The 13,698-nt window shown below is 39.8% G+C and overlaps 1 protein-coding gene across 3 annotated transcripts in view; it reads right to left on the reverse strand.

Annotated features, from left to right (window-relative positions):
* The window catches only part of LOC111157267 (teneurin transmembrane protein 1), a 550,623-nt gene that overhangs the window by 148,123 nt on the left and 388,802 nt on the right, over positions 1 to 13,698 (reverse strand). For all 3 annotated transcript variants that reach the window (XM_022518549.1, XM_022518550.1, XM_022518548.1), the window contains exon 15: positions 13,444 to 13,660. In XM_022518549.1, coding sequence (XP_022374257.1) covers positions 13,444 to 13,660 — 217 coding nt within the window. The remainder of the gene's footprint in view (positions 1 to 13,443; positions 13,661 to 13,698) is intronic.

A 13,698-nucleotide genomic window follows, 5' to 3' on the forward strand; every position in this document is an offset into this window, starting at 1 on the left:
TTGCCACATCAAACTACCCTCATTCTGAGTCCCAATCCTTCAAGGACCTGTCTTTTTTTGAAACTTTTTCCCATTAAATATGTGGGACTCTCCTGAGCCTTTCAAATGAGCTAAAAGAAGGCTACTGTCTGGACCGTCATGAAGCTGGCCCTGTGCATATGTGCGGCAGGTGTGCACCCTGTGTGACTGTCTTTGGTGTTGGTTGTGTGTGTCTGTTACTGTACCCTCAAAGGCAGGTACTGCCTGATTTCTATCTTTGCTTGGTGCTCACTCTTCTTTGATTCACAGACATGGTTGGGATGCTTTCCTTCCTTAAACCTAAAAAACAAGAACCTCTCCCTGCTGTTCTGGGTTAGAGCAAGAGAACTTGAACTCAGATGGACCTGACCAATGTGACTTTAGAAACACATATGGGGATAGATCACCCCTAACAAGTGTCTCTTTTCCCGTTCTCTGGAGAATACAGGCTGCTGCTAAGCTGTCTACTTGCTGTCACTATGCTAAAGCAGCAACCCCAAAGGAATTGCTTCTCCCTTTAACTAAATGCTGAATCCTGTAGGTGTTTGGAGCTTGGTCTGAAGAGCAGGGCACCCTGGGAAATGCAAGTCAGAATATACTTTATCCAAGCCTTATTTAACGAACAAGCTGCTTGTTAGACTATTCTGATGCAAAAGGTCTAATTCATTCTGTATTTGCTATTTTCATGGCATAGTCAAATTATCCCTAGCTTTCAATAAACTCTTGGTTCCATTCTGCTCTTTTCTTATTTGTTGTCTTTTGTCTTCAGTGTCAAATTTCCAATATTCATTCAACACCTCAGGCAAAAACATTAACCTCAAGCACAAGAGTTGGTCTGGAAAACAACACTGAAAACTAAATTGCTGAAAGAAGATGTAATTTACTGCACTGTGTTTCTGATTAAAATCTTTTGCAAGGAAAATGAGGCCCAGGGTAGGGAAGTTATAACTATTTGCTTTAGTTGCTAATAGGAGCATAAGCCTCCTTTGAAAGGTAACATTCAAAATCAAGGTCCTGGCCAGCAGGGGATCTAACAACAGTTGGGCAGCTTAGGGTGCTTTCTCCATAAGAACAGATGAAAAACTTTCCAGAGCTGACAGTTCTGGTCAAGAGATAGCATTGCAAAGGACTGGGCTGAGAGAAGCCACGAGAACGCTGTGCTCACTAGCGCTGGAATTCTGCTCTGTAAATTCCTCCAGGAGTCCTTATTTGGTTCAAGTCTCCAGGGGACAGAAACGTGCTGCACATAAGGTGTGGTTCAACGGTTCTCCTGACATCTCTGCAGGCTTATTAGACTGTGAAATTCCACAGCTGTAGATGGTGTCACTTAGACTGAAACAACTTATCCATTGCCCTCATGCAATGAATAAAGGATCTTCTCTTTAGAGAAGTCGCCACATCTGGGTACTGTGATCCTTGTCCTCAGTCCTTCCTGGTAATCCTTCTTGTGTACAGATCAGTGGTTCTCAAACTTGATCACACACCAGAATCACCTGGAAGGCTCGGTAAAAGCAGTTGGCTGGGCTGCCCTGCTGTGGGTTTCTGACTCACAGTTCTGGAATGGGGCCCCAGAAATGTGCATTCCTAGCAAGTTCCCAAGTGAACATAAACTACACAAAGGCAGGCAAATCATTAACTGGTTCACCATCGCACAGTTATGAAATAAATCCATGAGGCATGAATTTGTAACTCCTTCATATAAACCTCTGGAGAAGAGTCTGCCAAATTGTAGTTTGGGGATCATGCTGAAACTGTCATGACAAAGTGGAGGTTGGACAACAAGATGAACTGTAGGGTCTCTTTCAAATCTAGAGATTATAAAATGAAACAATGTTTTAACCTGATTTATCTGTCTCAAGTAAATGTCAATTTTTCCTCCACCCTTATTATTCTCTTTAGACAGTGCTCAGATGCATGTTATCACACTTGTCCTCACCTGTCTTGGATGAGAGTTATATATGTGTCTGCCTTTTCTATTAGATCATCTACTCCAGGGCAAAGACTGTGATTTTCCTGTGTCCTTCCCGGTGCCTGGTGTATATGGTACCTGCTTGAGAAAGCTATGCAGAACTTCGACTCAAATATTTTTATATGAAGATGTAAGATACTTGTAATGTACCCTCACAGCACTGCTTCAAAGATTTCAGAGACGACTTTGAGGTTCCTGCACGGCAGATGCCTTACAGTTCCTTTATTAGAAGCCAACATTCTGGATTGTGCATTGTGACTTTCTCATCATGAGAGTTTTGTTTGATAATTGACTACTTCGGGGAATTAAACAGTAACCCTGTGACTGGGAAGAATGAATGAATAGTTCTCCTCAAATGCTTAATTTATGAACACTAACCCCATTATTCCTTTATATATCACCATATAATTACAATGTGGTATTTCATAATTTAAATACATTTGAGGGTTCTAATATTCAGATATTTCGGGGGTTTCCACACAACACATGCTGGGTTTTTGATATATGTTATCTAACCTGGTACAGCACCACGCAAACATTTAATGTTATAGCATAAACCTGTTTTCATGTTCTGAAAATGTGAATGCAGTGAATGTTTATATGCAAACGCAATAAAATCTCATTAGTTTTTATTTAAATAGAGCAGGCTGATTGAATCCCACTCAGTTGGTCACTAGCCCAAATAAATAATACCTACTAAATGGGTAACATTAAAAGCAGCTAGAAGCATTACCCATCAACATTCTAGGACTCTGGGAAAGGTGGTGCTATTGAAAATGCAGATAGCTTTTTAAGCAGAATTATTTTCCTCATGGCTAGTGATGTTTCAAGTAAAACAAAATGGGGGCACTCACCCTGAGGACGGTGGCTATTTTCCCATCTGCCCTGGTAATTGCTTGTCAAAAGCTGGCTTGCTTTGGATGCCTGAGATCCCCAAAGTAATGGGAAAAAGATCAAGTGTTTTGAAGCAATAAGAAAACTGACGACACAGTCACATTTTCAGGACCGCGTAAGTGCCAGATTGCTTCATTTAGATGCATGATTATTTTTGTCTGGAATTTGAATCCTGAAATATTTGTCCTGCAAGCCCTTGCAACTCTTGAACAGTCCTAAGTTCGTTTTTATTTGTTTTTTTTTTTTTTTCCTGTTTTACACATTACTCAAATGGTTTCTTTGTAATCAGCCCTATGGGGTTTTATTAACCTCATTAACCTTTCCTGTCACTTCTCTGCGACGCTGCCCTTCAAATAATGACTAGTCATTAAATATAGGGGAAGTCTGCCTAGTTGGCTATAGCCTGGCCGGGGAATATTCTTCCAATTATTTTTCCTTCCACAGAGGAAAATGTGGAGTCAGCTCTACTCATACCAGTTGGAGTTTTGGCTCACTACTCGCCCATTGTGACTTTTCCCTGTCCTATCCTCAGCCACCTCACAAAGTTGCTGTGACAGTAAAATAACCCAGTAAAATGACTTTTGAATTATATCTTTCTAATTACATTCTCTATGTGCCCCAGTTTTTATTAAATATATATAATGTATACAAATATATAGACAAATGTGTGTCAATAAAATATTTATGAAGCACTTATTGTGGGTCAGGTACTACGCTGAGTATTTTTCTTATTTCATTTAATATCCGTATCATCTTATTTCATTTAATATCCATTAGCCCTGTTTTAAAAATAAGGAAACAGATCCAGAGAGGTTAAAAAAAATACAAAAATTGCTCAAGATAACACAGCTAGAAAGTTGTGGAGTGATGGAGGCCCTTTAACCTGGATTCTGAGCTATACTGCGGATCTTTCTTAAAATGCGGCTACAAAGGAAAAGAAAGTTGGAGCTTACCTACAAGGACGGTGCTTTTGCTATCCATAGGACATCAGTTCCTGTGGACATTGATGAACTGCTGAGTACTTTCTATGTGCAGGGTGTGTAGTGGAGATGAGCTATCCCCTGTCATTCATTCCTCCTCCCCAAACTTGCATTTACTCTACCCTCTCTCGGGACAAACTGAGATGATAGAACCAGCTAGAGACACGGCAAGCAAATAGTATGGCTAAGAAGTAAGTCATAAGGATTTGAGCCTTTTGAATTTCTTAATGGAGCAGTAAGATGGATAAAATATTAGAAAATACCTATCCATACTGAGATAAGCTGTAGACAGACAGCTCCTGGTATCACTGATCACAGCTATTAAGCATCTCAGAGCATTTGAGTTTCAAAATACCACAGATAATCAACTGAACAGCCTTTTGAAGATCTGTGCTCTGATTTCTTTTTATTCTTCCTTGCCCAGGAACATTTGCAAGGAAGTGAAAGACAAGTTCTTTCTTTTTGGTACCTGTAGGTGTTGACTGCTGATTTCAGGAGCTAGTCAGCACTATAAATCTTGGAACCGTTAGCACTTTGTAATTTTTATAATGTGTTTTTTAAACTTTAGCATCAGACGAAAGAGTTGTCTGAAAAATCGGGAGATCCCATCTTCACATGCGTAACACCTTTCATATAAATGAGATCAAAGTGCTTTATTGGCAAGTACCAACAATCTTCCTTCCCACTTAGGACAACAACTGCAGAAGTGATAAGCAAAGGAGGTTGCTCAGGACAAGTAACATGGTAAGACAAATAGAATCACAGGGAATTGTGGTGGAGTCAAACTACACTTGGGACTCCTTTTGCAAATGTGGGCAGATCATGGGCAGTGGCTCCCTTCAGAAAGAAAAGTGAATAAGAGACAGATTTGCGGATGCTGATGCTGTAGAAAGAGCTTCCCCCAGTCCTTAAGGTATTCAAGTTATTCACTAATTGTTGCATTGTGTGTTTATCAACCCCTAGTTGTGTATCTGGTATAATGTTTTTCATGTTCCTAGACTAAAACTACACAAAAACCTGCCATTAGCAAGTAGACTTGGAGGTTCTTAACCAACAGATGCATGAGAAAGTTAAACAAAAAACATATGGATTCAAATTTGTACCTCAGCAAAATCACAAATGATAATGTTACAGACCTTCTGGGGGTTACCTGTGTGTAGACTCAACTGTGTGTTACTTCCATGAATGCTTGAATACCATAATAACATTGGATTTCCTTAATAAATATTCTAAAATGTAAGCTTTTCTTGCCTCTTCTTCTTCCTACTTCCAAATCAGCAAGTGGTTTCTATATATTTAATCCAGTTTGGGTTCAACACTAATTGATGAAGATCTGCTTTTTTTTTTTTTTTCATGACTAAACAGTCTAGGGCTGTTGCTCATTTCTCTTTCTAGAGGCTATTCAGTTTGTCCGAAGTATTCAAATTTTCTCAATGTACTCCTAGAGGACAGGCACCCCATTGCCTTATCAGGAAAACCTGGTACAGTAACCAGTGTATAGTAATTCCTTGAGAAAAGTTTGTTTTACCTTTTCACATAATGTCACAGAATCTTGATTAGTGGGTCCTTAAAAGTCTCTTCCAGGACTTGGCTTGTGTGACATTCTGTTGTATAAGGGCCCAAGGTCATCTGAGATATAGATGAATGCCATGAGGTCTCTGCTCGAGTGTCATTTCTCCAGAGAGACTTTCCTGGACCACTTGGTCTAAAATGGTTACTCTCTGTCCCTAACCTTTCTTTGTATCACTTGAAAGTACTTATACCTACCTGATATGTACCTACCTGATATGTACCTTTTTTCATTTATTATCACTCTTCCTCACTGGACTGTATGGGGAAGGCCCTTCATCTGCTTTAGCTCAGAGCCTAGGACAGTGCCCATCATCACATGGATAAATGAACCAAGTAAACATTGTAATGGTCATCGATCTCACGAGTGAAATGATTAATCCTTCTCAATGAGGATTATCTTGAAACTGTACGATCCATCATTATAAATGATGCCAAAGTGTTGTTAATGGGAATTTTTTCATTGTGGTAAATGAGAATTTTTTTGGTGATTGATTTTTTTACCCATTGAATTCATCTGTTTAATACAAACATTTTAAATTGTAGAAAAAAATTACTTACAGCTCCACCTTTCAAAGGATGGAACTTCTTGCAAATAGTTAAGTTGCTTACCGTCCAAATAAGCTTTGTGTTTTCCTTGCAAGTCATCAATAGTATCCTGTTTGTGTCAATTTTAGCAGCTCTTCATGCTCACCTAAGTTCATTAGTACCATCTCTGAGCGACTGCTGAAAACTTCCAGGTCAGTCTCACTTCTGTCATTGTTTAATGACTTTGTCTCATTTCTTAGAATACCTCTTGTCTTACAACCACTTAGGTTCAAAGTAGTTGAATTTGAGACCCCAGAGTTGATGAACTCAAGGCTCCCTCAAAAACCTGGTATTTCATAACCTGCAGAACTTATTGCAATATGTAATTAATTTAATTATTTTTGCATTTACTTGATGTTTTACTGCCTCTACCATTAGACTATAAGGGGAGTTCTGTGAATAAACGTTTGTTTCTTTTGTTTCCTTTCGTTCACACAGTTCCTGGCACACAGTGGGTACTCAAATGAGTGAATACCAATCCTTGTAACTTTTCAAAACATGAGCTGACATCAGGATATTATACTACACTAGGGACAGCAGAAGAATTTATCTCTTCTAGAAGAATTTAAAGTCCTTGGTTACTCTGCAAGTACTAGTATTTCAATAATATACAAATTTCAAAAACCAGTAGTTTCTTTCAAGTTTGGTATTCTTAAGTCCTACTCTCTATTCAAGATCAGCCATTTTTGTGTCAATGACCAATCTTCCTGCAACCTTCCCCCTCTTAACCTCCCTCTTGATTCAGTAACTCATTTTGCCATTCACAGGATTTCAAATGGTATAAATTCCCAGCTCACCTCAGCACAGAAAAGCATGTTTTATTAAACAAGTTATGATAAGTAATTATGGCTGTTACCAGGTATCATGAATAATCAGGAGCATGAATCAAGGTTTTATTATTGAGTGGGGTGTAGTAAAGGAGGGGGGAAGGCCTGTGTAAGTAGAGTTTGCCAAGAATGCCACGCTCAAGGCACTGGAGTACCTCAATCTGTTCTGGGCACTTGTCTTTGTTTTTCTCATGAGATGGAATAATGACACATACCAAAGTAAGCCAGTTAATAGCAGCCTTCACACTGGCTTCTTGATATTGCTCCTTATTTTCTAATTTTTTCTTGGTTCTAAATTTTGATTATCTAGCCCACTGAAGGCAGAGAGGATTATTGATGCTTATACAAAGTTATAAATGATGTCAATTATGAGTAGGCTCTTACAGTGGTGGAATGGTTCATAGGGTAAAAGAAAAAGTAATTACTTTGCTACTGTTAGATAATCACTTCATCTTTTATGAATTTGTTCCTGTGCTATTTGGAGAATAGTAATCTTACCTTTAGGCTGGTTCTATGTTTGGGAATTAACTTATTTGAGGTCCTAATATCATGTGTGTTCTAGGCAACAAAAATGAGTTTTTCATGAGCAAATATGAGAAGAGCACTTCAATATTACCACAACTAAATCACTCACTCATTGTTGACTTGCTTTTTGCTAGGTGCTGTGTTAGAATCTGAGGGTACGGTGGTATGGTAGATTAAAGGTGGCCACAAATTCTTTGATACTTCTCTCATCAAGAGGGGGGAATCTATGTCTCCCCCACTTTGAATCTGGGCAAGCTCTGTGACTGCTTTAACTAACAGTATGTAACGTAAGTGACACTGTTAAAATTTCTGGACATGGGCCTTAAGAGACTGGCATCTTCTATTTTTTTGTCTCTTGGAATGCTCCCTTTTGGAGCCCTGAGCCACCATATACAAGGCTGCCTTCCATGCCAATATGAAGCCCAAGTAGAAAGGTTGTATGTAGAAAGAGAGATTCTTGGTTGCTGTACAGCTGTTCCAGCCCCCAGGATATCGGGACCACACAAATAGGATATCTCTATTTGAGATATCCTAGCTGAGAGCCCAACCATCATGGAGAAAAGACAAGGCATCCTGGCCACGCTCTGTGTGAATCTCTGACCCACAGAATTATGAAATATAATAATAAAATTTATTTTAATCCATTATGTTTGAAAGTAGTTTTCTACACAGCAACAGATAATCAAAACAAGGAGCAAATCAGACTTGGTCTTTGTCCTCACAGAACTTAAGATTCAGCAATTAGGACAATCCAGAGCTAATTCTGGGTATATCCCAGAGTAGAGCAAGAAATTGAAATACAGCAATTTCATAGAAAGTGGAAGAACCTACCATTGTGTTAAACTACTTTACTTTGTGGCCTGTTAACAGTGCTGTTATGTGCTTAATGCTGTATTAAGTTTGGTCGCCACTCTAGAACTTCTCAGTTAAGGGTAGGCATTCCAACCGGAGTGGGTAAAAAGAAGATGCCATAACTCCACCCAGCAGCACTGTTGCAAATTCTTAGATATCTGAATTGTTCTTAAAACTTCTAAGTGATAAACATAATAGTCAAATGCCTCTCAACAGACACACCCTTCTCATAGAAAGTGGACATTTTGCTTCTACTACAGGGGGCCCTGGATTAGCTGATGTCATGGTTGGTGAACTGTGCTACCCGAGGTTAAAATCCACTGCCTCAAGGGAGCCTAAGGTATGAGGCAGAGTGGATGCCAACTCTTCACAAGGTAAACACAGGTACTCTAGTAAGGGTGGAAATATTGCATTACTGTGATTTCCAGTTCATGTCCAGTCACTTTTTCTCTCTTTTTAAACTGAGGTAGTAAAGGCACCAGATTAAGTAAAATGATAAGTTTAAGTGTTTAAGGACCCTCAGGTAAAGAGATTGGAAAGAAAAAAACCAAACACTTGAGGTCTTTCCAAGGAAGGCTGCAGAAGCTGTGTGGTCCCGAGGTAACAACCCCAAATACCAGCAGGGCCAGGCATGCCAGTGAAAGAGAGGGAAGTGAGTCAGGAATAAGGGGAACAGCGAAGGGGGAGCTAGAGTGACATGTCATAGCCCATCCAGACAGGCAGTGGCCCTCTGCTCCACAGCGCCTACGCTACGCCCATGGGTGCAGAGATGCCCCGCTTTGTAAATTTCCTAAGGAAGGAACACATTTCAGTTTTTATATGAGATCTTCTAATTTTGAAATGTTGGGCCGAACAAAATACATCTGTGGGCTGATATGAAGCAACCTCTGATATAGATGCCTGACATGGATTGATGTGGGGTCAGCCTCTCACGGCTACAAAACAGACAAATGAGTTTGGCCAGACCTTGCTGTCAGCGGTTGCACTAACCCTGGTAGGATTTTGTTTTTTAAATGCACTTCTCCATTAGTGATGGCGAGTGAAATGTCTGGCTTTGCAAATTACTGCTGTCGTTTAGTTTAATGTACTCTTGTTTTTACATATTTATAAAAACCTTTTACATTATTAATAGTGATTAAATGCTTAGACACCGAAGATCAATAATGTTTCTGTTCACCTATTTACATTATTAAAAAGTAATAAATCATACAGAGCACGTATAATCTGTGGTTTACTTGTAGTCATGTTTGGAGCAGATCGAAAAAAGTGAAAGAAACTCAGGCTACCAGGTAAAATGTACTTGGGAAAAAAACCAGTAGCTGGGTTGGGCTTGCTAGAGATGTGACTGCATGCAGGTTACACACTCACAGAGACATTGTGCTCTCATGGGGCACGGGAGGTACCCATTTTATGGGCTCTCACATGCCAGAGTAGCAAACTTGAGACAACAAAAAGCTAGTTTCACTTGGATGCACAAGGATGAACAGATATTTAACCTTTGTGTGTCCTTGCAATAATTAGTCACCTGCGTGCCACTGTCTTTAGCTCTAAAAGCTTCTGATGGTGGCAACACTCAGCAGCGAGTCATCTGTGGGGTCACACTTTGCCAGCAGGCAAATGAGCTCCTTGACAATGTTCTCTTCATCTGCTTATCCAGCTAGATCTCAGTTATGTGACAAAAGCAAAAAAGCAGAGTGGGTCACCTGATTTTGGCACAGCAATGTTCTAGATGTGTCTGAAGAATGCAACTCCACAGCCAGGGACGTCTAAAGGCTGTAAGTCTTTTCAGAGTTAGCTAGCCCAGCCTTCTAAATAGCCAAAGGGGCTTGGCATAGTGGTTCAGAGGTCAAGCTCCCAGTACCAGTCTGCCTGGGTTCAAATCCTGGCTCTGACACTCGAGGGTTATGACCGTGGGCAAGTCACTTACTTGGCACCTTGGTCCTGGTTTCCTCACCTGGAAAGTAGGCATAATACTAGTGTCTACCATGTAGAGTTTGGTAAGGATTAAGTGAGATAGTCCATGTAAATGCTCAGTAGGAGACCTGACACACAATAAATGCTCAAGAACAATTTACATAGAGCAAAGGACCCATTTTACCCATCATTCAATTGTGTTCTTCTACCAACAAGAAGTTCATTAGCACTGGTTTGTAGTTTGGAAATAAGGCCACTGAAATGCATTAAATGGAGCTGGATTTTTAAACACCACTTGTGTGTGTGTGTGTTGATCCAGATGTAAATTCTCCAGCAGAAATTAGATCTAAGTCACCAGGTTTATTTAAGGACAAGTTGAAATGGGGCAGCTGTGGTGTAACAGAAAGGTTACATGAGTTGCAACGCTACAATCTTGGTAGCTGTGTGACATTGGGCAAGTTACTGGATCTCTCTGAACCTGTTTCCTCTTATATAAAGTACATGAATACAAACCCCCACTTCACAGGCATACTGTGAAGATAAAATGAAATTAGGCATGTCTGAGGGCTTTGCAAATGAAAAGGTACTATTTAGATGTAAGAGCTTGTAATTGTTATTATTTATATGGGATCGGGGTCAGATTGATTTTACCCAGAGTGACACTGCCGGTGTTGATCTTTTAGGGGAGGAAGAATGAGATCGCTTGTCCTCAACTCTATCCTTTGAAAAAAGCCTGCACCTTTTCTGACCTATTCCATAGGTCTCTAATAGATGAGACCACTGGATAAAGGGGACCCGTCGTTCTGAATTCAAATGTGACCTTCAGAGCCAAATGATACCGTGGAGCATTTTACAAAGGAATGAGGACAACTCAATCAAACCAGGAGAAGGAGAAGGGCCTTAGCTAACACACGTAATCGGTTCCTTTGCCCTGAAGCTGAACTGTAGGGGTGTAAGTCTCTCTTGGCTTTGCAAAGTTCATGGCTCTGATGCCGTCCTGCTCTGGATCACGACTTGTCTCCTGCTGCTCTTGGGCCTCTCCCTTCACTTGAGTTCACAGAGTCATTTAACAGACCTTCATGTCATGGGAGTTGTTATTTCTTCCACTTGTTTCTTTTTTTGTTGTTGTTTGGACTCATTTTCTCTGAGCAGGGACAAAGCTGCAGAGATGATTCCCTCTACCTTAAATAGGAGAATGGGGGTAATGGCTGCCTTTTGTTCCTTTTGGCCCTCTGTTGTATAATCCCTAAGTCTCCACTATCTAAATAATGACTTTGACTACAGCCCCTCCGAAACTTATCCCAGAGTTGTTACTACACTGGGAGAAACATTTCAGAATGTGGATGACTGAGTCTCTTGGGAGAACTCAAACTTCCACCGGATCCCCTGGCGGAACAGGCCTTTCTGGTGAAGTGCTGGCATTTGGGTTTTGGGTTCTGTCAGACACGTAAAAGATCACAACTGCCCAATAATTAAAAAAAAAAAAACACAACGAGGAAGTTTTAAGTTTCAGTATCAGTTCTTGTATACAGTCTGTGGAAAGGATGCTGAATATTTTACATTTCCACGCACATCTGGTATTTTTCCTTTTCTACTTTGTATAGTACAGGTGGGGTTGTCATTTTTTTAGACTGTCACTCATATTAATATAAATTTTTTTATATTAATATAAATTCTTGACTGAGTTTTCTTTTGGGGACTGATCACACCCACCATCATGCAACAAAGTGGTGGATAGAGAGGGGCTCCTGGACAGATACTTTGCATGATTTTTTGAATTCCCATTTGTAAGTCTAGAAAGTAGTGAAACATCTGCTTGTGGAATGAACAAAGGAGGACATTTTTGAGAGACTAGAAATGTTGACTTCAGTGACTTATTTATGTCTAGTGTTAATTAGTAAACTATATCATTGTGGAAGATGAAGCAGAGAATAACAATGAGAAGTTTATGTGATTACACTTCAAATAAGGAAGTTAATTTTAAATATTTCTTTACACACTAGGCTGGGCTTTGTTGTTAGGTCTTTAGTGACAATTCATGCATCTCAGCTTTTCTAAAAGACAGCCTTTCATTTAAAAAAAATTTATTTCTTTATTTTAGAGAGAGCAAGAGCGAGCATGAGCGGGAAGAGGGGTAGAGGGAGAGAGAATGCCACACAGACTCCATGCAGAGCAGGGAGCCCCACACAGATCCCATTACCCCAAGATCATGACCTGAGCTGAAATCAAGAGTCAGACGCTTAACCGACTAAGCCACCCAGGTACCGCTGGAAGACAGATTTTCACAAATATTGTATATCACATTAGCATGTCAAATTCACCCAATTCTTCCATATAGAAACATTTTACATCAAAATTTAGCTTTTGAAATTCAAGGTTTTTCAAGGGATATATCCAGAAGCTAAGTAATAAATTGGCAAATTACACTTCCATTCTGTTTTTGTCATTTAAAGTCCCACCCATACTTTACTACAAATAATACACATCATGAGTGTGTGTGTGTGTGTGTGTGTGTGTATGTGTGTGTACACAGCTGACCCTTGAACAACACAGGGGTTAGAGGTGCCAATCTCCCCACGCAGTTAAAAAATCCACATATAACTTTTGATTCCTTAAAAACTTAACTACTAGGGGCGCCTGGGTGGCTCAGTCGTTAAGCGTCTGCCTTCGGCTCAGGTCATGATCCCAGGGTCCTGGGATCGAGCCCCACATCGGGCTCTCTGCTCAGCGGGGAGCCTGCTTCCTCCTCTCTCTCTGCCTGCCTCTCTGCCTGCTTGTGATCTCTGTCTGTCAAATAAATAAATAAAATCTAGAAAAAAAAAAAACTTAACTACTACTAATAGCTTAGTGTTGACCAGAAAGCCTTACTGATAACAGAAACAGCTGATTAATGCATATTTTGCATGTTATATGATGTTATATGTATTGTATACTATATTCTTATAATAAAGTAAGCTAGAGAAAAAATGTTATCAAGAAAATCATTAGGAAAATATATTTACAGTACTGTACTGTAACAAATCCGCATACAAGTGGATCTATGCAATTCAAAGCTGTTTTTCAAGGGTCAACTGTATACACACACACACACCCACGTTTTTATCCTGTATGATAAAGAATCTCAAGAAATTACTTCTCTCTCTTAACTGATAGTTAAGGTCTTGGGGATTCCAGAGAAGCCTAAAAGAGAAATCGATATGTACTGTGCGGAATAGAAAGTAGCCTGATCTTTAGAAGGTATCTTCCTTTCATAGTTAAGGAAAAACATAACCACTGTTTATTAAGGATAAAATAAATACATATATACCTGCTGTCAAATGAGATCTCTGGAGGAATGACGTGAGTACTGTCTTTGCCAATGAGGAATTTAATTCGATCATAGAAGAGTCTTGAGGTATGCTGAGAGAAGAGGGGTTGGCTTTGCTGAATGAGGTCAAGAGGATCTGGTGAGCCCTGACAGAGAGGACTTATGTAACAGTTGCTTTGTTGACAACAATCAGGGTCCACACAGTCCGTCAAACCATCTGAAAAAAAATTTTTTTTTAAAAATTTAGCTTCAAGA

This window comes from Enhydra lutris, unplaced genomic scaffold, assembly GCF_002288905.1.
Source record: "Enhydra lutris kenyoni isolate GAN:26980312 unplaced genomic scaffold, ASM228890v2 scaffoldscaffold53, whole genome shotgun sequence".
In the NCBI taxonomy this organism is placed as follows: Eukaryota; Metazoa; Chordata; class Mammalia; order Carnivora; family Mustelidae; genus Enhydra; species Enhydra lutris.